Source organism: Oryctolagus cuniculus, chromosome 4 (genome assembly GCF_051225735.1).
Source record: "Oryctolagus cuniculus isolate XC-2025 breed Fujian yellow rabbit chromosome 4, ASM5122573v1, whole genome shotgun sequence".
Lineage (NCBI taxonomy): Eukaryota > Metazoa > Chordata > Mammalia > Lagomorpha > Leporidae > Oryctolagus > Oryctolagus cuniculus.
In genome coordinates this window covers 8433286-8456570 of record NC_142870.1, presented here as the reverse complement: position 1 = coordinate 8456570, position 23285 = coordinate 8433286, and the positions used below count along the sequence as shown (strand labels likewise).

General features: G+C 55.4%; 1 protein-coding gene and 1 long non-coding RNA gene across 2 annotated transcripts; one reads left to right on the top strand and one right to left on the bottom strand.

Annotated features, from left to right (window-relative positions):
• Positions 1 to 309: 309 nt before the first annotated feature.
• On the bottom strand, positions 310 to 1527 carry CLDN14 (claudin 14). The gene has a single exon (XM_002721257.6). It carries the CDS (start codon positions 1513 to 1515, stop codon positions 805 to 807), a length of 711 nt encoding a protein of 236 aa, XP_002721303.1. The 5' UTR covers positions 1516 to 1527; the 3' UTR covers positions 310 to 804.
• A 228-nt stretch (positions 1528 to 1755) lies between these two features.
• On the top strand, positions 1756 to 20911 carry LOC149126889 (uncharacterized). The gene is made up of 2 exons (XR_016233003.1): positions 1756 to 2576; positions 20576 to 20911. It is a non-coding gene; the product is annotated as an uncharacterized LOC149126889 (long non-coding RNA).
• Positions 20912 to 23285: the final 2374 nt, after the last annotated feature.

Here is a 23285-nt window from a genome sequence, read left to right as displayed (position 1 = left end):
ATGTGTGTGTCTCTGTGTGTATGTGTCTGGTGTGTGTCTGTGCATGTGTGTGTGTGTATGTGTGTGCGTGTGCGTGCGTGTGTGTGTGTGTGGCTCAGCATCCGGTGGATGTTTCCTGATTCTTGTCGTCTTGCATCGGTGGGGGTCACCATAGGGTCAGGACTCAGAGGTGTTTGTGGTCAGCATGGCTGGCGGTGCCCCTGGGCCCCACAGGCTCTGACTGTGAGCCCCAGCACCTTGGGAGAACATTCTGGAAACCGAAACTAATTCAGTGCACTTTCCCAGTCAGTCTGCATCACAAACTCCATGGGCCAGACTCACCAGTTGGTTTTTATTGTGCCGTTATTAAGCCACCCACGTAAGATACATAGAATAAATACAAAAGCAGAAGGGAGTATTTGGGAGTCTTTGGTACACCGAGTTCTCGTCCCTGCTCACAGTGTTCCTTTCGATTCGGAACCGGCCCAGAAGCAAACGTCGTGATGTGGCCACACATCCATCAGGCTCCGAGGCTGGACAGTAGACAGGCCCCCAGGCGCTCACGCTGGTTCCCACCGCCGCGCCGGCCTGCATGGGTGGTGGCTGCTCCTGGGGCTCGGTGTCTCTGAGCCGGACAGCCTCTGAGGGTGACCACCAGCACCTCGGAAGCACAGTCTAGAAGCAGAAACTCACACTGTCCACTCCCCAAGCAAGCAGTCCAGGCTTTCTGTGCGGGCCCTGGGGACTCGCACAAGGTCCCGCAGCCTGCACCTGCCGGGCACACAGCGCAGGGGACTCACACAGGTGGGCGTGCAGGCCCCTGGTTCACACGTAGTCGTTCAGTCTGTACCCGCTGTGTGTCGCCGAGGTCACGGATGGGGCGCGGTTGTCCTTGTAGGCGGCTGGGGGCTGGTAGGTGGGCGCCGACGCCAAGATGGGCCGGGGTTGCGCCCGGGAGGGCCGCCGGGGCTCCTGGTCCTGGCAGGAGAGGCAGAGCAGGGTACCCCCGATGAGCGACAGCGACGAGGAGATGAAGCCCAGGTAGAGCGCCTGGCCCAGCTCGAACTTCATGCCGCTGGGCAGGAGAGGGTTGTAGAAGTTCTGCACCACGTCGTTGGCCGTCCAGGACACGGCCACCATGCAGAGCAGACCGGACAGCATGAAGAGTGCGCCGCCCAGCACGGCCATCGCGGCCTTGGCCGGTGTGCCCTTGGCGCAGCGCGTGCACTTCATGCCCACGACGGCGCAGGCGCAGGCGGCACCGGCCAGCAGGCACGAGATGACCATGAGCGCGCGGGCCGCCTGCAGGTCGCGCGGCAGCGCCAGCAGCGAGCGGTAGACCTGGCACTGGTAGATGCCGGTGCTGTGCCACACACACTCCATCCACAGCCCCTTCAGGTAGGACACGGCCGTCAGGATGTTGGTGCCCACGTGCGCCGTGCGCCGCCAGTGCGGGAGGATGGTGGTGATGAGTGTGCCCACCAGGCCCAGGAAGCTGAGCAGGAAGCCCAGGAGCTGCACGGCCGTGCTGGCCATGGCCAAGGCCGCGGCCGTGGCGCCCGGGACCCTTGGGGTGGCGCCGCACCACTTCAGGAGCCCACAGGAGCCCTAATGAAGCCGAGGGAGGCGGGGAGGGAACGGAGAGCGGTTAAACATTACCCGTGTGTGGTTATTTCTGTCCCGGGCGGCTGGTGTGACCATTAACATATTCTAGAAAATAGCTCCTGAGAGGTCACGGGGTGCAGGAACGGGGCTGGAGCTGCAGGGCAGGGCGGCAGACAGCGGGCAGCCAGGCTCTGGGTTCCGGGGAGCTGCTGTGTGTCTGCTCTCCAGCGCCCCAGCGTTCTAGCCTCCGGTCGTCTCCACTGTTGTTGAACCAGTGCACTGACAAGGCTCAAACCAGGGGAGAGCCTTGGGCTGCCCCCCGAGGCAGGTCCGACGCAGTCTTGACTTTCTGAGCTGGAAGTGACCTGAGTTTGATGACGGATGCCAAGGGTCACTTTCCCAAGGTCACCAGGACCACAGCCAGGACGGTGTCCCTGTGCCCCTGGGGCCTGCAGCTCGTGCACAGCTTCAGGCCGGAGCCAAGGCTGCACGCGGCTCGCAGAGACGGGACGTGGATCCACTCCAGAGGTTTTTGAAGAAGCTTTCTAGACGCAATAGCATCCGGAACGTTTCTGGGGACCTCTGGTGTGCCAGGCGTAGAGGGGGCACTCAGGAGGTGTGGGAAGAAAGGAAGGACAGAAGGAGAGGGGGAGTGGGAAGTCCCCGCGTGGACACTGCCAGCTCCCTTCTCTGCTGTCGCCTGGGGACAGAGTCCAGAGGCCTGGGCCCTGGTGCTGGCCCCACCCACGGGCAACGGAGGGCTCGGCGTCCTCCTCTTTGAAGTGAGGGAGCCAGGCTTCATTCACAGCCCTCGAACCTCATCTGGTTCTGAAGGGAGGAAACCAAAATGTCTCCGTGGATGGCGACTGATTCAGTGTCCTGAACCGGCCAGGAACTCCGCAGGCCAAACCTGCTTCTCCTGCCGGCGTCTCCAAGGCAACGTCTGTTTCAGTCGCCCTTGCTGAGTGACTGATAGTCTAGACCGTCATCTGGTAAGCACTCACATCCCTGGGCTTCCAGGTCCTGGCGTTGTGGGAGGTGATCTGTCGTTTTCTGTCCTGGTGGACAAACAGGCAAGAAGGGATAAACACAGATCAAGGCAGGGCGTCATTGGCTGCAGGAGTCGCGCGGGCATATGTGGTGGCGGCTCACGGCTGGTTCTCTTGCACGACACCTGCACCTGCTCACGATGCCGTCTTTGCTTCGGCTTTGCCTGAAGTCTTTTGTCCCTGCACACAGCTATGCAGAGAAGGGACGGAGCAGCTCAGCTCTGCTCACTGCCGCTGCAGGGGCCTGCGTTCTGGTGCAGGCACCGAGGCCGGAGCTGCAGCCGGCAGGCCCGCCAGGTGCAGTGAGCCCAGGGCAGAGGCACACCGGCCGTGCCCGTGTCCTGGGCCCGAGCGCTGTGCACACGCTGACATGTGCTCCCCGGGTTATCCTAAAGAGCCACCCGTGACCACCGTGAGGAAACTGGGCATGTGCAGGGGATCCAGGATCTAGGCCCGACCTGCTTAGTGCTGGCCCAGGTTCTAGTCCTGCTTTCAACGCTGCCTCACTCAGTTCCAGAGCTTAAGAGTGGGCTTGGGGCGGGGAGGGGGGGTGGCGGGTCTCAGCAGCAGGTTTGGAGGAGTTGAGTCACCTCCCCAAAGCTGTCCTGGAGCAATGGTTCAGGTAGCCAGGGGTGACCAACCTCCTGCTCTGCTGGGGGTGCCCAGGACAGGGGACTTTGGGGCTGACACCGGGACAGTCCCCAGCAAAGCAGGACTGTTGGTCCTCTAGGTGCCCCTCCCTTGCGGGGGTGGTCTTTGGCCCTCTCCACCACAGGTCTCTGAGGGCTACCCGGGCCATTCCTGGCCTGGGCCATTCTGCTCCGTCTCAGCTCTGTCAAGGTCAACCGTTAAGTTTGCTGACTCTGAAGAATGTGCTGGGAGAAGAGAGCCGAGCCGGCTGGAGCCCAGGCAAGGGGGCCACGAGTGCCTTGGAGTTGGAATGTGTATGGAGAGCGTGCTAACTTTAGAAGCCATTAGGTTGCTATTTTTAAACTCGTGCTCGAAGGATCTGCTAATTTAAGAAGGGAGTGCTAATGAGCCCTCCGCTCCCAGCCTCGGCTCCCCCCACCTCCCGCTTAGGTAACTGACTTTGCAGCAAACGCTGTTCACTTGGGGGCCGTTGCATGGAAAACCACTCTAAGGAAGCATCCGGAGGCACGATGCAGAGCTCCTGGCCCGCCCTGCAGGAGGCAGCCCGTGCAGGTCTGGCCTCCCAGGAGCGCCAGCTCAGGGCTGAGCCGCTGGGAGGAGGCGTCTGTGTCTGACTTGCCCTGTGAGCCCCCGGTACCCGCAGACACGCGTGTGCTTACAGAGCATTTGCTGGAGAAAACAAACGCAGCTCCTGGTGTGGGGTTCCGGCAGGACCTGGCTGGGCTGGGCGGGTGGAGAGCCTGTGTTCCCCCAAGCGAACGGTGGGTCTTGCCTGTGGCTTGGCAGGCTGCGGGGCAGGGATCCCCTAAGAAGGCTTCCTGGAACATTGCGTTTCGAGCTGGCCTGTGTCAGGGCGTGCGTGGTAAGCGTCTTTGAGAAAAGCTGGAACCCGAGGGACTTTCTGTGGCTCATTGTGTGCAAATGTGCACCCTGACTTTCCCAGGAAAGGGGTCGGGGACAGCGTCCCCTAAACTTACCAGGACGGGGTCCCACCCCCACCCGCTTTTGCAAAGAACAAGTCGAGGTAAAATCTCTGTGGCCAAATCACTTGATTTGGAAGCCCTTTCAGGTTTCGTGGAGGCAATGGTGAGATCTGGCTGCGGAAAAGGAACCCGATAATGGGATTTTTGGGGGAGGGGCGAATGAGCACAAGTGGGGGGCCAGTGGGCTCGGAGCGAAGTTGGGAAGGGTGCCTGGGAAAACACTCAGGGCTGCTGGCAGCCCCTCAGCCTGGCTCGGGTTTATACGTGCTCGCTCTGGAGGGCAAGGGTTTGATTTTGTTTTCCCGTAAAGACTTTTATGTCGTTGTCTTCTGTCGTCCAGGGGCTACGTTATTTTGTTTTAGGAAAGAAAGAATAAAACCCCTATGGCCCCCAGTGGGCTTCTCTCATTTTTCTTCCCTCCCAGGCTGCCTGGACCCCAGTGGGGTCAACTCTGTAAGTCGCCCCCGGAGTGAGCGCCCTTTCAGCAGTGCCAGTGGGGACAGCTCAGCCAGGACTGCTCCCATTTTTTTTTTTTAATTTAATTTATTTGAAAAGGAGAGAGAGAGAGAGATGAAGAGATGAGAGAGAGATGCTGTCCACTGCCTCACTCCTCAACTGCTCACTGCAGCCATTATGGGGCCAGGGCAAAGCCAGGAGAGAGAAACTCAGTCTGAGTCCTGTGTGGGTGGCAGGGACCCAGCAAGGTAAAGCCATCCCTGCTGCCTCCCAGTGTGCACACGGCCGGAAGTTGGAGTCGGGAGTGGAGCTGGGACTGGAACCCCAGCCCTCTGATTAGGCATTGAATTATCTAGAAAGTAGACCCTTCTACAAACACGGATATTCTTTTTTTTTTTTTTTCTTTTTTTTTTTTGACAGGCAGAGTGGACAGTGAGAGAGAGAGAGACAGAGAGAAAGGTCTTCCTTTGCCGTTGGTTCACCCTCCAATGGCCGCTGCGGTCGGCACGCTGCAGCTGGTGCACCGCACTGATCCGATGGCAGGAGCCAGGTGCTTCTCCTGGTCTCCCATGGGGTGCAGGGCCCAAGGACTTGGGCCATCCTCCACTGCACTCCCTGGCCACAGCAGAGAGCTGGCCTGGAAGAGGGGCAACCGGGACAGAATCTGGCGTCCCGACCGGGACTAGAACCCGGTGTGCTGGCGCCGCAAGGCGGAGGATTAGCCTAGTGAGCCACGGGGCCGGCCCAAACACAGGTATTCTTACAGCACAGGGTTTGACATTTGTGGTACAAAATGTGCTACCCAACTTAAAAATCGTTACAGGATCCTTAAGATTCGCAGCGAACACTGGAGTAGGGGAGGGCTGGCTGCGATGTTCACTGTGGACTGATGGTTGCAGCCACTGCGGGTTGAAATGCAGATCAGAGCAGTGAGTGGCCCCGGTGTGCTGTGCATTGGGTGCAACGGGCACACCGATCCTTTTTTTGATAGATGGCTATAATGACTGGGGGATGGTTGTTTTCTTACAAGACCCAGGTAAAGTCTTTTTTATTTATTTATTTATTTTTTTATTCAGACAGAGTGGACAGTGAGAGAGAGAGAGACAGAGAGAAAGGTCTTCCTTTGCCGTTGGTTCACCCTCCAATGGCCGCCACAGCCGGCGCACCGCGCTGATCCGATAGCAGGAGCCAGGTGCCTCTCCTGGTCTCCCATGGGGTGCAGGGCCCAAGCACTTGGGCCATCCTCCACTGCACTCCCGGGCCACAGCAGAGAGCTGGCCTGGAAGAGGGGCAACCGGGAAAGAATCCGGAGCCCCGACCGGGACTAGAACCCGGTGTGCCGGCGCTGCAAGGCAGAGGATTAGCCTAGTGAGCCGCAGCACCGGCCTCCAGGTAAAGTCTTGAAAGTATACATGTGCATGTATGTACACTGATTTTTAAAATTCCAATGTAAATGTAATAGGCTTAATCTTATGCTGGTGTAAAGGAAGTGGATTTCTCCTCTCTACAATGTTCTTTCTTGGGACAAAGTCCATCACCAGGGAAGAATCTTTCTCCTGTCCCACAAGATTCTTCCAATTTCCAACTGAAGTTATCACAACAGAGACTCAACTCAGCATCACAGAAAGAGCTAATATACTTGACACTGTGACCTTTTCCAACTCCTGTTTGCTGTGGATAATCAATGCCTGTTTCTGACCGTACCCACTCAGTGTTCAAATGAATCACTCCTGATACGTTTTCACTCCTTCAGTGAACACCTAGTAAAGGGACAGCAAAAGTAAAACCAATTTTAAATTCTCAAACTTCACTTTTTTTTCCTTTTGCCCCGAATTCAAAAACTGAATAAACAAATTAGGTAAATTATAATATGGAGAATAAAGTTATATTTGTAAACACACAGGTGCATGCATTTCTTCCCCTAGTGGTCAAATGCAAGTATCACGTTAAGAAGCCCATTGTCGCTGCTGCAGCAAGTCAGGTGCGATGCTCTAACACTGATGGTGCCCACTTCCCTGGGACAGCGCACTAGAATGTTCCTTCTGTGGGAACACAGCTAACAGACCCTGAACGTGTGCCTGCGTTCGGAGCTCAAGTGCGCTTATTTTACACAGCAGCCCATGAAAAGCGGCTTATAAACAGTTCATCCTGTTCATATTACGCAGACTTTCAATATCATCCCCAGTGTTGGCCCAGGAAGTGAAACAAAGGAGAAACCGTGGGAAAGAAGCTTCGTGGAGTGGCCTGAAGCCGACTAAGGGGTCCCTCCCCTGCGTGCATCTCACCCAGGCGGGCAGCGTCAGTTCCCTGCTTGAAGGAGCGCGAAAATGTGCGAAAAAACCAGGACTAAACTCAGTACCGAATCTCTGAAACCCAAACCAATTCAACCATCATCAAGGGGGACCTTTCTCATCTGTGATCACAAACACCCCAATTGCTTCCATCTGTCTTGAAAAATTTTCAAAAATTAAGACACGCTCAATGACACCTTATTAATTCTCTCAAAGGCAGAAAAAAATATGTACCATTCAGCATATGAAAGCTGCACATTAAAAGTGCATATATTCCTTTCTTAATTGGCCCACTCATTAAATTTACATTTGGTCCACCTTGTGCAGAATTCTTCATATAAATGTAGGTCCCTGTAAATTACTTTAGCAGGAAACGTGCCCCCATGCTGGGTCTTCACCACTCACCCCCTACTTCTGATTTTGACCGTAAGATGTCCCTGGGCACAGTGTCCCATCCTGTGAGGGCCTGTCTCCTGCTGTGTGCGTGCGTGTGTGTGTGTGTGTGTGTGCATGCCCTCGTGTGCCCAGGCCTCCTGTGCTGTCTAGATGGGTGTTTGAATCCCACATCTTCTGTATCCCTTGGAAGTCTCACCTTTGGCTGCTCGCGTCACCTCATTCCTTGTGAAATTGGCCCCTACTGTGAGAGTTTTCCGGGGACACATCGCTCTTGGTTGTGAAGGGACTGTCAGCCCCAGTTGGCAGTAGTTCAGGCATGCTTGGGGCATGTTTGAAGTTTCTTTACCCAGAGCCACCTGGGGCACTACTGTGCAGGTGAGCCATTGGACAGTGTGGCCTCCGTTCAGCTTTGGACTGCCCTGTAGTCAGAGTGGATTTATTGCTGATTGGGGATGGGCCATCACACACACACACACACACACACACCCCTGCACCCAGGTGCTCCAGGATTGGGTCCATACAGAGACAGTGCAAAAACCGACTTTCCTGGAAGAAAACGAAGAGCCGCCTGTGATCAGCGTGACCGCTGGCCCCTGAGCGTGCAGCGTGGCCGCTGCCCTGGGGATCAGCTATCGGAGATGGTGCGCACACTCCCTGCTGCGTTGCTGTTACATGGCTCACAGGGTGCTCAAGGGAGACTTGGAATCATCTAGAAGCCATCTGTTGGCCAAACCACGCAACACAACTCAAGACAGCGACTGCTCTGTCGGAATGAGCTAGCTTGGCACGAAGCAGCAGTGCCAAGGCCACTGGCTCTCCTCATCGTGGACGGAGCGCGTGGGCCTGGAAGCGTGGTTACGATGTGGGAGGTGCTGATTTAGCGCATCGCCCTGCACAAACGTATGAGTGAAGAGAAAGTGAGCCAGCAACCTTGGAAAAACGATTTGGTGTGTGTGCAGGAAGGGCTCAAGTGTGGGCTTCTGGCTCTCACAGGAAGTTTCCTTCCCCTGTCTTCAAACTCTCTGCAGCTTTCCCTGGGTTAGTTTTCAGCTGGCAGGCATCTCTGGTTTAAATTTATGAGGCCTTCTAAGCCATCACACGCGGTCGCTCGCGGAGTCTTTCCGTGAGAGGCGGAGACAGGCTCAGGACGAGAAATCATTAGGTCCCGAGGTGCTGGCCATTGCTTTGCGGGAAACCTGCTGGAAACCGCTTGCCCCAAATTGTACAGAAATGGCAACTTACACATTCAACTCACTCCCCTTTTTTTTGGGGGGGGGGGTGGAATAAGGAAACATCTATTTTTCATAACAAGAACGGTTTGGGGGAAAGGCTTCTTTCATGGAAACGAAGACCACAGTATGTGATTAAATGCTCTCAGTTCATTACAAGGGAACAGCCTGTTGATTTGTTGAAAACTACAAACTTCAGTCACCATGACCACAAACAGCCTAACCCCCTCCGCGGGAGGCATCCTCTGAGTTCAGTGCACCAGATCTCGTTAGAACTCATTAAAAATGCAGTACATCTGCATTTCAGAATGAAAACGATTGATTTCATTTAATAAACCTCATTGGTGCCTTTTCATAGCTGTTCTGTTCCTGACAAGATAGCTGTGTGAGAGGCCAGCGCTGTGGCGTGGCAGGTAAAGCCGCCTTCTGCAGCACCGGCATCCCATATGGGTGCCGGTTCTAGTCCTGGCTGCTCCTCTTCTAATGCAGCTCTCTGCTGTGGCCTGGGAAAGCAGTGGAAGATGGCCCAAGTCCTTGGGCCCCTGCACCCGCGTGGGAGACCTGGAAGAAGCTCCTGGCTCCTGGCTTTGGATGGGAACAGCTCTGGCCATTGCGGCCAACTGGGGAGTGAACCAGTGGATGGAAGACCTTTCTTTCTCTCTGTCTGCTTCTGCCTCTCTGTAACTCTGCCTTTCAAAGGAATAAATAAATAAATAAATTTTTAAAAGATAGTTGTGTGAGTTTTCTGTGTTACTGATTTTCTTCTTTTAAGGGGTAGGTGACTAAAAACCTGTTATGCAAGAAAAAAAAGATGCCCCCCCAAAATGCTAGAAAGGCAAAAACTCACAGAGACATGCAGGTGGATATAGAGATATGTCTAAAGTATTAGAAACTAAGTTAAAGCATTGTGTGGGGGCAGTGTCACGCAGAGGGGCTATGGGTTGAATTGTATCCCCCAAAAGAGATAGGTTGAAGACCTAACCCCCAGCACCCCAGAGTGTAAGCGAGGCTGGAGACAGTACTGCTGATGTACTCAGTTAAGACGAGGTCATATGGAGTTGGCTGGGCCCCTAACCAAGCGGGGCTGGCATTGTCACATGGGAGGTTAAAGCCACCACCTGCAACACCGGCATCCCATATTGGCTCTCCAGTTTGAGTCCCAGCGGCGGCTCCTCTGCCGATCCAGCTCCCTGCTAATGCCCCTGGGACGGCAGCAGAAGACGGTCCACGTACTCATGGCCCCATCAGCCACATGGGAGACCAGGACGGAGCTCTGGCTCCTGGCTTCGGACCGGCCCAGCCCTGGCTGTTGTGGCCACTGCGGAATGAACCAGCAGAGGGAAGCTCTCTCTTTTCTCTTTCTCTGTCACTCTGCCTTTCAAATAGATAAATAAAAATCTTGAAACAAAAAGGCCTTCCGGTCTGCACAACAGTGAGAGAGTGGGTATCTGCCGTGCAGCCGGCTGTGGGCCTTTGTTGCCGTGGCCCCGTGGAACGAACACAGACTGGCTGCCTGGCGTGGGCGGGGGGGGGGTTCTCCTGGGGGAACATGGGAGGGAAGGCACCACAACGGCATGATCTGGTGGCATCCCGTGTGTCACCACAAAGAACCAGGCAGCGTCCCCGAACAAAGTTGCATGTCCCCAAGTGTGTGTGTGTGTGTGTGTGTGCAGGGCAGGCAGAAGCCGAGGAGAAGGAGGAGGACTGTGGAAGGCCCTCCGTGGGTCTGAAAGTCCCAGAGCGAGGCCACTGCAGGGAGTGACCACGCAGCTTCCCCGGTGAGTCAGCTAGTCCGGCTGTGAGTCCACCGCCTGCCTGCTGTTGCCCGGGCTGCACCCAGATGGATGGCTGACCTTTGCGGGCTGGGTGTCTGGTTTTCTTAAATCAACATGTCTTGGTTTCATAGACCGTAAAATCCCAAATTTGGGGTGCAGGCCAGGTCTGGATTCGGTGACTCAGAAGGCTGCCCTGTCTTTACCTTGGAAACACAGCCCAGCTCCGTGGGGCCTCCCTCTAGTTAGGGCGCACATCAAAAACAGAAAAAGAGCCCAAGCCCAAGCCATAGGTCATTGTCACAGCTGGCCTGGAGACCTCCATGAACAAGACAGCTCTTCTGCGAATTCTCTAAGCCGCTGAAATTTATTTATTTGAGCATTGAACCGGGAATATATGGCAGTGGTTAAGACTGCGGTGTCAAATGAAAACAAGATTTACTAATGCTGAATAAAATACTCTGAAGAATGATGTTTGAGGCTCCTTCTCTGTGAATTTAGTCTTTCGAGCCCAGGGGCCCCAGAGTTCTTAGCGAACTTAGCGAGCGTTTATGGTATGTCAAGTGTACTAAGGGCCTGCATTGGCATTTATTTAATTCTTGAACAAGGTGAAAAGGTGCGCATCCACGTCATTGACAGAAGGGGATACTGAGGCTTAGAGAGGTTTAGTATGTCGTCCGAGGTCACATCTGTGCTGAATCAGGGTGACCAAATGGGGGGCTGCTGCCGCCATCTAGATAAGATTCTGGGAGCTGGAAAAAGCCAGTTTCTAGAAGGGGAGGCTGGCAGGATGTGTTGGTGGGATGTGAGAGACAGGCATCAATCATGGCTCCCACCGTACTGTCTGGGGCAACTGGAACAGTGGCCTTGGCATTCAGTGAGGGGGTGAAGACGGTGGTGGCGGGAATCTGGGTTCGGAGGCTGTGATGGTGAATTCTCTGTGCCGGCTCGGCTGGGCAGAAGACCTGGGCATTTGCTCACAGTGTGGGGGTGTAGGTGGGGGTGGGGAGTCCTCATCCAAGCAGTTGAAGGGCTGAATAGAGCAAAAAGACCAGTGTCTCTTTAAAAAAATTTGGGGGAGAGAGAGAGAGAGGGAGAGAGAGAGAGAGAGAGAGGCATCCACTGGTTCACTCGCAATCACCAAGGCTGGGTCAGGCGGAAGCTGGGAGCCAGGAGCTCCAAGCTGGAACGGGGAGCTGGATCTGGGAATTGAACCCCGGCACTGTACTCCAGGGAGGTGGTTACATTAAAATGCTCGGCTTACGTGCCCACCCCAAACCAGGGCGTGAGTCGACCGGAGCCGACTTCTTGGTTCGAGCTACAGAACTTTTTCTCCCAGCTGCGGGGGCTGGACAGATGCACATGGTGGCAGTGGCTCGCCGAGAGGACTGTCACTTTGTGCAGGTGGAGGGATCCTTCTTGCTTTCTCTCTTGGTCAAGCCACTCAACCCGGCACCAGGGCCTCCGCCCTCATGGCCTCATCCAATCCTGACCACCTCCCAAGGCCCTGACTCCAAACACGACCACTTTGCGGGGTAGAGCTTCAGGGTAGGAACTGAGACCAAACGGTCGACAGAGGAAGAGTTCTGGAAGGTTCCAGAGCCTCCAGATGTGCCACACAGCTGTCCTGGTCCCATGGCACGCTGCCTCTCCCCCAGAGCTGCAGCTCGGCTCGCTCGCTCTCCAGCCTGCAGGAGCCAGGACGTCTCGTTCTGGGTGAGATGCTTCAGAAAGTCCGTAGAACATGGAATGAAAAGGCAGGGTTATTTAGGTCAAAAATGTTTGAAATTCGAATGTACGAGGACCTTGAAAAGGTACACTAAGGGGCCAGCACTGTGGTATAGCGGGTTAAGCTTGCATCCCATGTAGGCACTGGGTCAATTCTCAGCTGCTCCACTTTCAGTCCAGCTCCCTGCTAATGCGCCTGGGAAAGCAGCAGAAGATGGCCCAAGTGCTTGGGCCCCTGCACCCATGTGGGAGACTCAGAGGAAGTTCCTGGCTCCTGCTGGCTTCCTTCTGGCCCAGCTTTGGTTGTTGTAGCCATCTGGGAAGTGAACTACTGGATGGAAGATCTCTCTCTGTCTCCTCCCCCCTACCCCCGTAACTCTTTCAAAGAAAATAATTAAACCTTGTTTCAAAAGTACATGAAAATGTGTATTATGCAAAAACTTGGCAGGTTCTTCAAAATGTTTTTTGCACCAAAATAAAATATATGATTTATTTTATTCCTTTGAAAGGCAGAATGACAGAGACAGAGGGCCTGGGCAAAGCATGTGGTCCCGAGGGTTTAGTGGTCACTTCTCTTCTCAGATCCTGTCCTTTTTCCCCGTTGCACACACCTGCTCTGTTCTGGAGAGCAGGATGGGGACAGTGTGTGGTCACTCTGCACATGGACCGCAGGATTTAAGACACGGGGCCGGGGGCCGGAACAACGGGTTAAAGCCCTGGTGTAGCTCCAGCATCCCATATGGGCACCGGTCTGGTTTGAGTCCTGGCTGCTCCACTTCCGATCCAGCTCCCTGCTACTGGCCTGGGAAAACAATGGAGGGTAGCCCAAGTGCTTGGGCCTTGAACCCACATGGGAGACCTAGAAGAAGCTCCTGGCTCCTGGTTTTTGATCAGCTCGTCTCTGGCCATTGCAGCCATTTGGGGAGTGAACCATCGGATGGAAGATCCGCCCTCCCCTCCCCCCGTCTCTACCTCTCTATAACTCCGTCTTTCAAATAAATAAAATAAAATCTTAAAAAAAAAAAAAAAAAGACATGGGTACTGGCCCTGAACTGAGAGAGATGAGCCTGTGTTGCAGAAGTCATGTGCGCAAGGCAGATGAGAGACTGGGGTTGGGATTCTTGCTCCCCTCACCCACCGCGGGGCGGGGCTCACCCTGGGAGGGAGGGAGGGGTGGTGCTGGTCCCTCCCAGACCAGGGGCTGTTCTGCTTCCCCCGGCTCAGCTCTGAGTTGCGGTCAAGCAGCCAGAACCAGTGGCCACCCCCATCTGATCTATGCATGGTAACAAGAGCTGACATCCAGGCCACCCACCAGGGTCTGACGCGTTGCCGTGGGGGAGGGTGTCTGCGTGGGGATTTTCAAGCCCGCCTACACTCCCAGAGAGTTCAGATGTGCAGCCAGGCTTAAAAGGCACCGGCGTAATGGATGCGACTTTGAAAGGTCCTATCAGGAGCTGACAGAGTTTAAAGCTGTTGAAGCAAGAGTCAGGTGCAAACACCCGGGGCAAAGCCAGCACAGAGTCTGAGAAGGGCACAGCTGTGCCTCATCTTCCCACTGTTCCCTGAGAGCTCCGATCCTCTCCACATACAACCCCACCTGGGCTCCGCCCACAGCCCCACCTGAGCTCCGCCCACAGCCCCACCTGGGCTCCACCCACAGCCCCACCTGGGCTCCACCCACAGCCCCACCTGAGCTCCGCCCACAGCCCCACCTGAGCTCCACCCACAGCCCCCCTGTGCTCCACCCACAGCCCCACCTGGGCTCCGCCCACAGCCCCACCTGGGCTCCGCCCACAGCCCCACCTGAGCTCCACCCACAGCCCCCCTGTGCTCCACCCACAGCCCCACCTGGGCTCCGCCCACAGCCCCACCTGGGCTCCACCCACAGCCCCACCTGAGCTCCGCCCACAGCCCCACCTGAGCTCCACCCACAGCCCCCCTGTGCTCCACCCACAGCCCCAACTGGGCTCCACCCACAGCCCCACCTGGGCTCCGCCCACAGCCCCACCTGAGCTCCACCCACAGCCCCCCTGTGCTCCACCCACAGCCCCAACTGGGCTCCGCCCACAGCCCCCCTGGGCTCCACCCACAGCCCCACCTTAGCTCCACCCACAGCCCCACCTGAGCTCCGCCCACAGCCCCACCTGAGCTCCACCCACAGCCCCCCTGTGCTCCACCCACAGCCCCACCTGGGCTCCGCCCACAGCCCCACCTGAGCTCCGCCCACAGCCCCACCTGAGCTCCACCCACAGCCCCCCTGTGCTCCACCCACAGCCCCCCTGGGCTCCACCCACAGCCCCACCTGAGCTCTGCCCACAGTCCCACCTGAGCTCCGCCCACAGCCCCACCTGAGCTCCACCCACAGCCCCACCTGGGCTCCACCCACAGCCCCCCTGGGCTCCACCCACAGCCCCACCTGAGCTCTGCCCACAGTCCCACCTGAGCTCTGCCCACAGCCCCACCTGAGCTCCACCCACAGCCCCACCTGAGCTCCGCCCACAGCCCCACCTGAGCTCTGCCCACAGTCCCACCTGAGCTCCACCCACAGCCCCACCTGTGCTTTTTCCTTCATCTTTGACCTGCACCCTGTTACCTCGAGAATGCTCCTTTTTCCACCAAACGTCTAGAAAGGAGGGGTTTCCGCAGCCCCCCGAGTGCTCTCTGGCTCCTGCCCTCTTTGCACCCCCTTCCCCTCCAGGCCTTTTCTTACCACCTGTCCTCTTCCTGAGACCCCAGCCTCTCTGGGGCGCTCGGCACCCCCCTTGGCCAGACGTCACCCCACAGGCACTTGTATTTTCATGAAGGCCCCTTGGAATCGAGAGTCCTCCTGGCCCTGGCACTGAAGGACGATTCTCACTGATAGGAACATGACTGGGTCTCTCCCTTGGTGCACGCATCTTTAATGAGTTTAACGAGGTTAGAAGCGCCTGGGTCAGGTATGCGATTCAGACTGCAGAAGTCCTGGTCCCAGGCAAGGCCTTGCAGCCCAGGAGGCGCACGGGTTAGGCCTCAGCTCTGAAGCACTCTGGGAGCCCTCAGCTTTCTCCACCTGCTCTCAGGACTGGCAACCGAATCTGCAGAACCCAGTGCCAGGTGCAAATGCAGACCCCTTGCTCAAAAATTAAGAATGTCAAGGTGGCGGCTGTGGCTCGTGACCACAGCTGTGACCATGCAGGTGGCTCACTGGTGGACCTGGCCCTGCCCACCATGGACATACCCAGGAAGCAGACGTAGGAGTTTTTCCTCACTACTCATGGTGAAGGGGTTGAAGGGAAAAACTCCTGCAGTATCCTGTAGAAGGAAAACCCCAGTTCTGCAGGTTTATTTTGTTCTGCATTCGAGTGCAGCTCAGAGGCCTCTGAACACCTGCCAAGGAGGGGCCTTGGAAGCTCCTGCTGATCTCCTGTGGCCCAGAGAGGCTGCCAGTGGCAACAGGCCCAGGCCCAGGGTTCTAAGTCTCTGCTTGCTCTTTGCTGTGCCAGGGGAGCTGCGGGAGTGCGTGGGTGTCAGGGGCACCTCCCAGTCTAGAAGCAGACTGCTACCCCAGGATGCTGCTCAGAGCAGCCTCCGACCCTGGCGGGGCCCCAGCCCCTCTAGAGTGGGGTGCACGAAGCCAGTGAGCAAGTCCCAGGGTGCCCCTTCTTTCTGCTGACAGAGTGGCCCCTAAGAGCCCTCCCAGCGAATGGCCCACAGTGGAAAATTCCCTGTGTGTGTTGCTATTGGCCACCCACTTGAAGCCTGTGGCTCTGGCAGCGGCCGCTGCTGCAGTGTGTGGAGCAGCTGCCCGGTGAGCAATACACGGATCAGCTGGGAAGAGGAATATTTGAGCCCTGACCGCCAAGAATCACTCCTGAGCTGGCGAGGCTGGCCCTCTGCATGCAGAAAAAGACCTTGGTGCCAGCCCTGGAGATTTCTTGTTCTGGGTAGTGGAGGATCGTTTCTGATGGAAGAAAATGATTTTTAGAAAGCCCAAATGGACAGATGATCCTTGGCTTACGAAGGTTTGACTTGGGAAGGGTGTATCAGGATGCAACCCATTGTAGGTCAAGCAGCAACTGTCTTCAGTGTTATTGATCTTTCTTTAAAACACAAGTAGAAGACAGGAAATAGTAACATTTGCATAGCATCAGAGGAAGAATCTGCGTTTCTTTTTATCAGTTTATCTGTGGATGCCTTAAGAAGTGTGGATTCCCTCTTCATGCAGAAGTATGAAGTAAGACCCCTAACTTACACCTTAGACAAAAATCAACTCGAAATGGATCAAGGATCTACATCTATGACCTGATAGCATCAAATTACTGGGGAGAACATTGGGGAAACTCTGCAAGACATTGGCTTAGGCAGAGATTTCTTAGAAAAGACCCCAGAGGCACAGGCAATAAAGGCAAAAATAGACAAATGGGATTGCATCAAGCTGAGAAGCTTCTGTACTGCAAAGGAAACACAGCCAAGTGAAGAGGCAACCGACAGAATGGAAGAAAATATTTTCAAACTATGCAACTGATAAAGGATTAATATCCAGAATCTACAAAGAGCTCAAGAAACTCAACAACAATAAAACAAACAATCCAGTTAAGAAATGGACAAATGACTTGAACAGGCATTTTTCAAAGGAGGAAATCCAGGGCCGGCATCGTGGCACACTTGGTTAATCCTCCACCTGTGGCGCCCGCATCCCATATGGGCGCCAGATTCTGTCCCAGTTGCCCCTCTTCCAGTCCAGCTCTCTGCTGTGGCCCGGGAGTGCAGTGGAGGATGGCCCAAGTGCTTGGGCCCTGCACCCCATGGGAGACCAGGAGGAAGCACCTGGCTCCTGGCTTCGGATCGGTGCAGTGCGCCAGCCGTAGCAGCCATTTTGGGGGTAAACCAATGGAAGGAAGACTTTTCTCTCTGTCTCTCTCACTGTCTAACTCTGCCCGTCAAATAATAAAATAAAAAAAGAGGAAACCCAAATGGCCAAAAGAAACATGAAAAAATGTTCAGGATCACTAGCTGTCATGGAATTTCAAATCAAAGCCACAGTGGGATTTCACCTCACCCCTGTTAGAATGGCTTTCTTACAGAAATCAACAAACAACAAATGTTGGCGAGGATGTGGGGAAAAGGTACCCTAATCCACCTTGGTGGGAATATAAACTGGTTCAGCCACTGTGGAAGACAGTGTGGAGATTCCTCAGAAACATGAACATAGCCCTACCATATGATCCAACCACCCCACTCCTGGGAATTTACCCAAATGAAATGAAATCAGAATATGAAAGAGTTATCTGTACTCCATGTTTACTGCAGCTCAATTCACAATAGCTAAGATACAGAAACCAGATGCCTATCAATCAATGACTGGATAAAGAAATTATGGTATAGACACACTATAGAGTACTAGTTGTAAAAAAGACTGAAGTCCTGTTTTTGCAACAAAATGGATGCAACTGGAAGCCATTATACTTAATGAAATAAACCAGTTCCAAAAAAGAGAAATACCATATGTTTTTCCTGATCTGTGGTAACTAATAGAGTACAAAACAATGTAACGTATATGAGTGAAATTGACATTTGAGATTTGATTGTTATTTATAGTCCTTGTCTGTACTGTTGAGGAATTTTTCTTCTTACTATTTGTTGAATTCTTTAGTGAGTGGAGGGTTAACCTTATGATGATAAAATAAACTGAAAGTATGTCACTACAAAAATTAAAAGAAAGAATAAGGAAGAAGGAGGGAGCATGGGAGGGAGGGTATGGTGGGGAGTAGCACTATGCTCCTAAATCTGTGTATATGAAATACTTGAATGTGTTCAGTGTATGTAAATAAAAAAGTTATATATAATAAAGAAGTATCAGGGCTGGCGCTATGGCGCAGCAGGTTAACACCCTGGCCTGAAGCGCCGGCATCCCATATGGGTGCTGGTTCAAGACCTGGCTGCTCCACTTCGCATCCAGCTCTCTGCTATAGCCTGGGAAAGCAGTAGAAGATGGCCCAAGTCCTTGTGCCCTGCACCTGCGTGGGAGACCTGGAAGAAGCTCCTGGCTCCTGGCTTTGGATTGGCACAGCTCTAGCCATCGTGGCCAACTGGGGAGTGAACCATCGGATGGAAGACTTCTCTCTCTTTCTCTCTCTCTCTCTCTCTCTTTCTCTCTATCTCTCTATCTCTCTATCTCTCCTCTCTCTGTGTAACTCTGACTTTGAAATAAATAAGTAAATCTTAAAAAAAAAAAAAAAAGAAGTATGGGTTCCATTGTATAGATGAGTAAGCAAAACATAGCTTAAGAGAGTTGCAAAGTGGGAGGAGCCAGATCAGGGTGGAGGCTGGTGCTGACTTCGGGTCTGACTAACCCAGACTGCTCAGCCTCTCGTGATTCCACTGGGACAGCCTCTTGGCAGAGTGGTCTAAAGATGCTAAGATACCATCTGCAAAAACCTGAGAGCCCGGGAGGATGGACAGAGCAAGTCCAAGGTGTCTGCTACGGAGGCTTTATCATCCTTGCAGATGAGAGTGTTCCGCCTGCGAGACCCCAGCTGGATGCAGGCACCAGTGGAGCCCTGACCAATGTCCTGGGGGAGCACCCAGGCTCCCAGCCGCGGTGCCTCAAGGCCTCAAAATGAAACCTGGGGATTCAGAGATTTGGGGCCTTGACCAGCGTGGGAACTGGACATCCTGGTGGGAATGCCAGAGCCTTCACTGGATCCGAGTTCTCTGGAAGCTAAGCCTGGCTCCCTTTCTCCCTTGCCTGGTGCCTCCAGCAGGCTGGGGCCCTCCTTCCTGTCCTGGGAAGACCAGCAGCTGTTGGGATGTGGGCTCACGGTAGAGGAAGGATTAACCCCTGCGCTGGGGGCACAGACTCTCCCCTCTTCAGAACCAGCTTTCGCCCTTATGAAGAGAGATCCGGCACTTTCCCGCACCTTCTCCCATGCCAGCGTGTGTGCGCCCTGGCGGGTGGGGGCAGGAGGGAGCACAGTGCCTGAGCGCTGCCAGGCCCCTGTGCAGGAACGGCCAGGGAGTGACAACAGACAGGGCCGTGATGCTGAGCTCCGGATCGGATCCAGCCCGGGAAGCGACCCGAGCTCTGCCCAGTCACTCAGGAACCGGATTCTCGTGCTTCCTGGCTCAGGAGGAGCTGGGCCCCCTGCCAGCCTGCCTCTGCCCACCTCCCGGACCACACAGCTGAGCAGGGGGGTCGTCGCATCTTTCAAGACAAACCCCCAACTCAGGGGCTCACCCCAAACTCACACACGGAGAACCCCAAGTGCCTTCCGCCTCGCTGCTCTGGAACCCGGCCAGGCGCCCACCCACGTGGGCAGCAGCTGCCCTCTTGTGTCCCCTCTTGCGCTGCTGGAGGCTTCATGAGAGAAGACTGGACGGTTACTGTGTGCTTTGCCATGGGCTTGCGTGGGCACGCGTGCCCTGTAGTTAGAAGGCTCACTCCACCTCGCTTCATAGGAAGTGGACATTCAAGACTGAGCAGACGTGTCAAGTCTGCACTTTGGAAATGGTACGCATGCGTGCCATGTCTGCCCATGGCTGTGTCCTTCCCAAAACAACCCCCAGTGACACCTGCGGCCACCAGGGTGGAGTCTTAGCTCCCACGGCAGGGCCTGGAGGGCCACCCACAGCCCGCTGGGCCTCCGAGTCCCTGCGGTGGCTCCACTGGCTGCTCTCTGTCCCTTCTTTGTTGACTCCACGGTGGAGGCCTCAGGGGCAGGGATTCGGGGTCCCTGTGTTTCCATAGCGTCCGCCAGTCTGCTGGGCTGCAACGCACACCTTCAGGAAGACTCGTGGGGCAGGTGCTCGGCCTGACGGCTGAGACGCCCAGGGCCCACGTGAGCAGAGTGCCTGGTCTGATTCTCTGCTCTGGCTTCTGGTTCCAGCTCCCATGCAGACTCTGGGAGGTAGCAGCGATGGCTCAGATAGTTGGGTCCCTGCCAGCCCCCTGGGAGACCTGGACGGAGCTCCTGGCTCCCAGCTGCACCACCCATCCCAGCCCGTCTTTGCAGGCATCTGGAGAGTGAGGCAGCAGATGTATGCGCTCTCTGTCTCTCTTTCTCTCTCTCTTCTCAAAGACAAAAAACGCAGCATGGGAGCCCTGTCGTGGGTGAATGGCCCTGGGTGAGGACCAGAAGCCTGGTCCCGGGGCCCTGGTGACAGGACGGTGAGGGACAGAAAGGAGCAGCAGCCTGTGGCAGTCCCAGGGGCTCAGAGCAGGTTCAGAAGAGCTGCTCATATCGGTTGGCCATTGACGCAGCAACCCCAGTCTGCACAGCCTGTCTTGGGCAGTCACATAAAGGAAGGCACCTTCAGCCCAGGGTCGTTCTCAGGCCACCGTCTTCTGATAGATTTAGATCCCTCCGCCCCTCCACCCCCGCCGTCTGCACCGTTTCTGTGCCTGGACTCAAGTCAGCCTACAGTGGAATCTTACTCAATGTCTCTCTCTGCCTACAGCATTGACAAGACCTGGGGCTGGCACTGTGGCATAGCGGGTTAAACTGCCCCCTGTAGTGCCGGCATCCCATATGGACGCCAGTTCGAGTCCCTGCTGCTCCACTTCTGATCCAGCTTCCTGCTGAAGGCCTGGGAAAGCAGTGGAAGATGGCCAAGTCCTTGGGCCCCTGCACCCGCATGGGAGACCTGGAAGAAGCTCCTGGCTCCTGGCTTCAGATCAGAGCAGTTCTGGCCGTTGCGACCAATTGGGGAGTGAGCCAGCAGACGGAAGACCTCTCTCTCCCTCTCTCTGTCTGTAACTCTGCCTCTCAAATAAATAAGTAAATCTTAAAAAAATAACCAATTTACTACACACACAGAGACTTCAAAAAGTTCATGGAAAATTAAATTAAAAGGTAAATTTATTTAGGTCCACACATTTTTTAAATCTACGTGTAGTTTTTCATAGTGTGCATCCCCACGAACTTTCTGAAGACCCTGTGTATGTCTGTGTGTGTGGGAAAAGAACACATTGACCTGATATCAGCCATTTGGAACCAGCCCCCACCCCCCAATGTGGTCTCGTTTATGAGTGAGGGGTCTTATGGGAATAACCATTCTCAGATATCAGAACACACGTCTCCTCTCTCTATTCTAGCAACATCGAGAGCCAAACAGCAGATCCAGAAATCCAGATCCTGGCCCACCTGGCAGGAGGGCAACAGTCAGACTTGAGGCCACGAAGACAGAGCTCCCGTGGCCCAGGTGTGGGTGGTTGTGTACCCACGGGAGGAGGTGGGCGTGTACCCACAGGGCCTGGTGGGCAGCAGCAGGTCAGGTGGGCCGGGGAAGACTGCCCAGGCATCCACCTGCTGTTCTGGACCAGGCCAGACCCGTCCTGGATGCCCCCTAATTGCCACCCTGTGTGCGCGCAGGTCCACCACCGCCACCTGTCGCACCTGCCGGGGGCCGCAGACCTTGTGATTCCCCAGCCGGGTGCACAGGCTGTTGTTTAAGCCACGGCCAAGGCTGTCTGTGCGGGAGGCAGCTGCTATCATCTCCAGGCATCTTGTCCTGTCCTCACACTGGTCACCAAGATCTGGGCCCCCGACCCCAGCCCACAGATCTTCCCTTGCACCTGCGCCCAGCCCAGAGCACCCTTCAGGATCCCAGGAATGGCCAAGTGCTGGTCCCAAGCACGACCTCCTGAGGATCATTCTCCCCTCGTCCAGTTCCATCGAGTGGAACTTTGCTGGGGCCTCCCCTGGAGCACCTTTCAAAATCATTCAGTAGCCACAAGTCAGGAAGGACAAGGCCAAGGATCTCAGAGACCGGAGAAGAATCCTTGGACATCCCACGGATGCACAGGGGAACCCAGGCCCTGGCTCATCCCATGAGCACACACATGACCACTCAGATGTACGTGTGCATGAACACAATCACATGTGGGCGCACACACACATGCAGGCACATACATGCACACCTGGGCATTCTGAAATGGCGCTGGCAGCAGCAAAGCCAAACTTTTAAAATTCTCAGTAAGTAGCTAAAAATGTGCATAGTTTGCAACCTGAGGACGGCCTCGCTTTGAATCGTGAGAAATCAGGAGACCGCATATTCTTCACCACTTTGAGTACAAAGCATCGGCCGGCGCCCTCTCTAAGCCTGAATCCAGAACCAGCTACGGTCACACGTGACCACGGGGCAGTTCTGTTCCAGGAGCGCAGGTCCCAGGCCGCCTGATGAGCCTCCTGCAGCCTCTTTTCTAAGGCGCTCGCTCAGTATCTTCAGCCCCTCATAAGCAGGACCCCCGCTCGGCCAGAGGCCCCTCCCAGAAGGAGGGTACCAGGAAGCAGGAGGCACACCCAGAGCTTTCCACAGCAGAAGGGGGAAGGGGGAACAACGCGCTTCAGTGAGGCGAAGGGGCCGCGAGAGGGAGCCCGGTGTCACCTTAACCCGATCATTTTAATTTTCCAAGAGCTTTGGGTCTTTTCATGTTGGCCTCATGGAAATTTACGTTTGCCGGGAAGCCTGTATTTGCTACGGGATCTCACTGTGCTCCTTTTGCCTGGTAATAAAAACCATCTGCCTGAAACCCTTTTTGGAACAAGAAGGGGCATAAACAAATAAGCAACCGATCGTAAAAGATCAGAGGAAGGGGTAGGGCTATGTCGGGAAGGGGGGTGTGGGGCACACGGAGCACACCCTGCAGGCCAGTGCGTGCGGGGGGGCTGGCCACGCCGGGCCACATGGGAGGCCGCCACAGACACGCCAGCGGCTTTCACACGAATATGGTGCATGCAAGGAAGTCGGTGGGAAGGAGCGCCCGGCTCTCTTCCTGTGACCCTCCCCCCCGGGCTCGGGATTTCTCCCCTGCCGTGAGAACAGTTTTAGAAAGCACTGCCCGATGGGATCCTGGAGTAGACTGCACAGTTTCTGCCCAGAACCTCGGATTGGGGCCTTCCCGGGGGGGGGGGGGGGCGGTGCAGCTACGAGCCAGGGAGCACCAAGGCTGGCGGGCCCAGGGCCGGAGAGGCTGCCTAGGACCTTCCAGGGCGCTCCGCCCTGCCGACATCTTGATTTTGAGCTTCTGGCCTCCCGAGCCGAGGCAATCAAGTCCTCTGTGTGAGGGAAGCAGGCACCCCCCGTCCCGGGCTGGGAGTTCCAAGGCACTGTCTCCTCGGGGGGAGGGGTCTCCTTGGACCTGAGGACTTGGTCAGGTTCTCAGCCT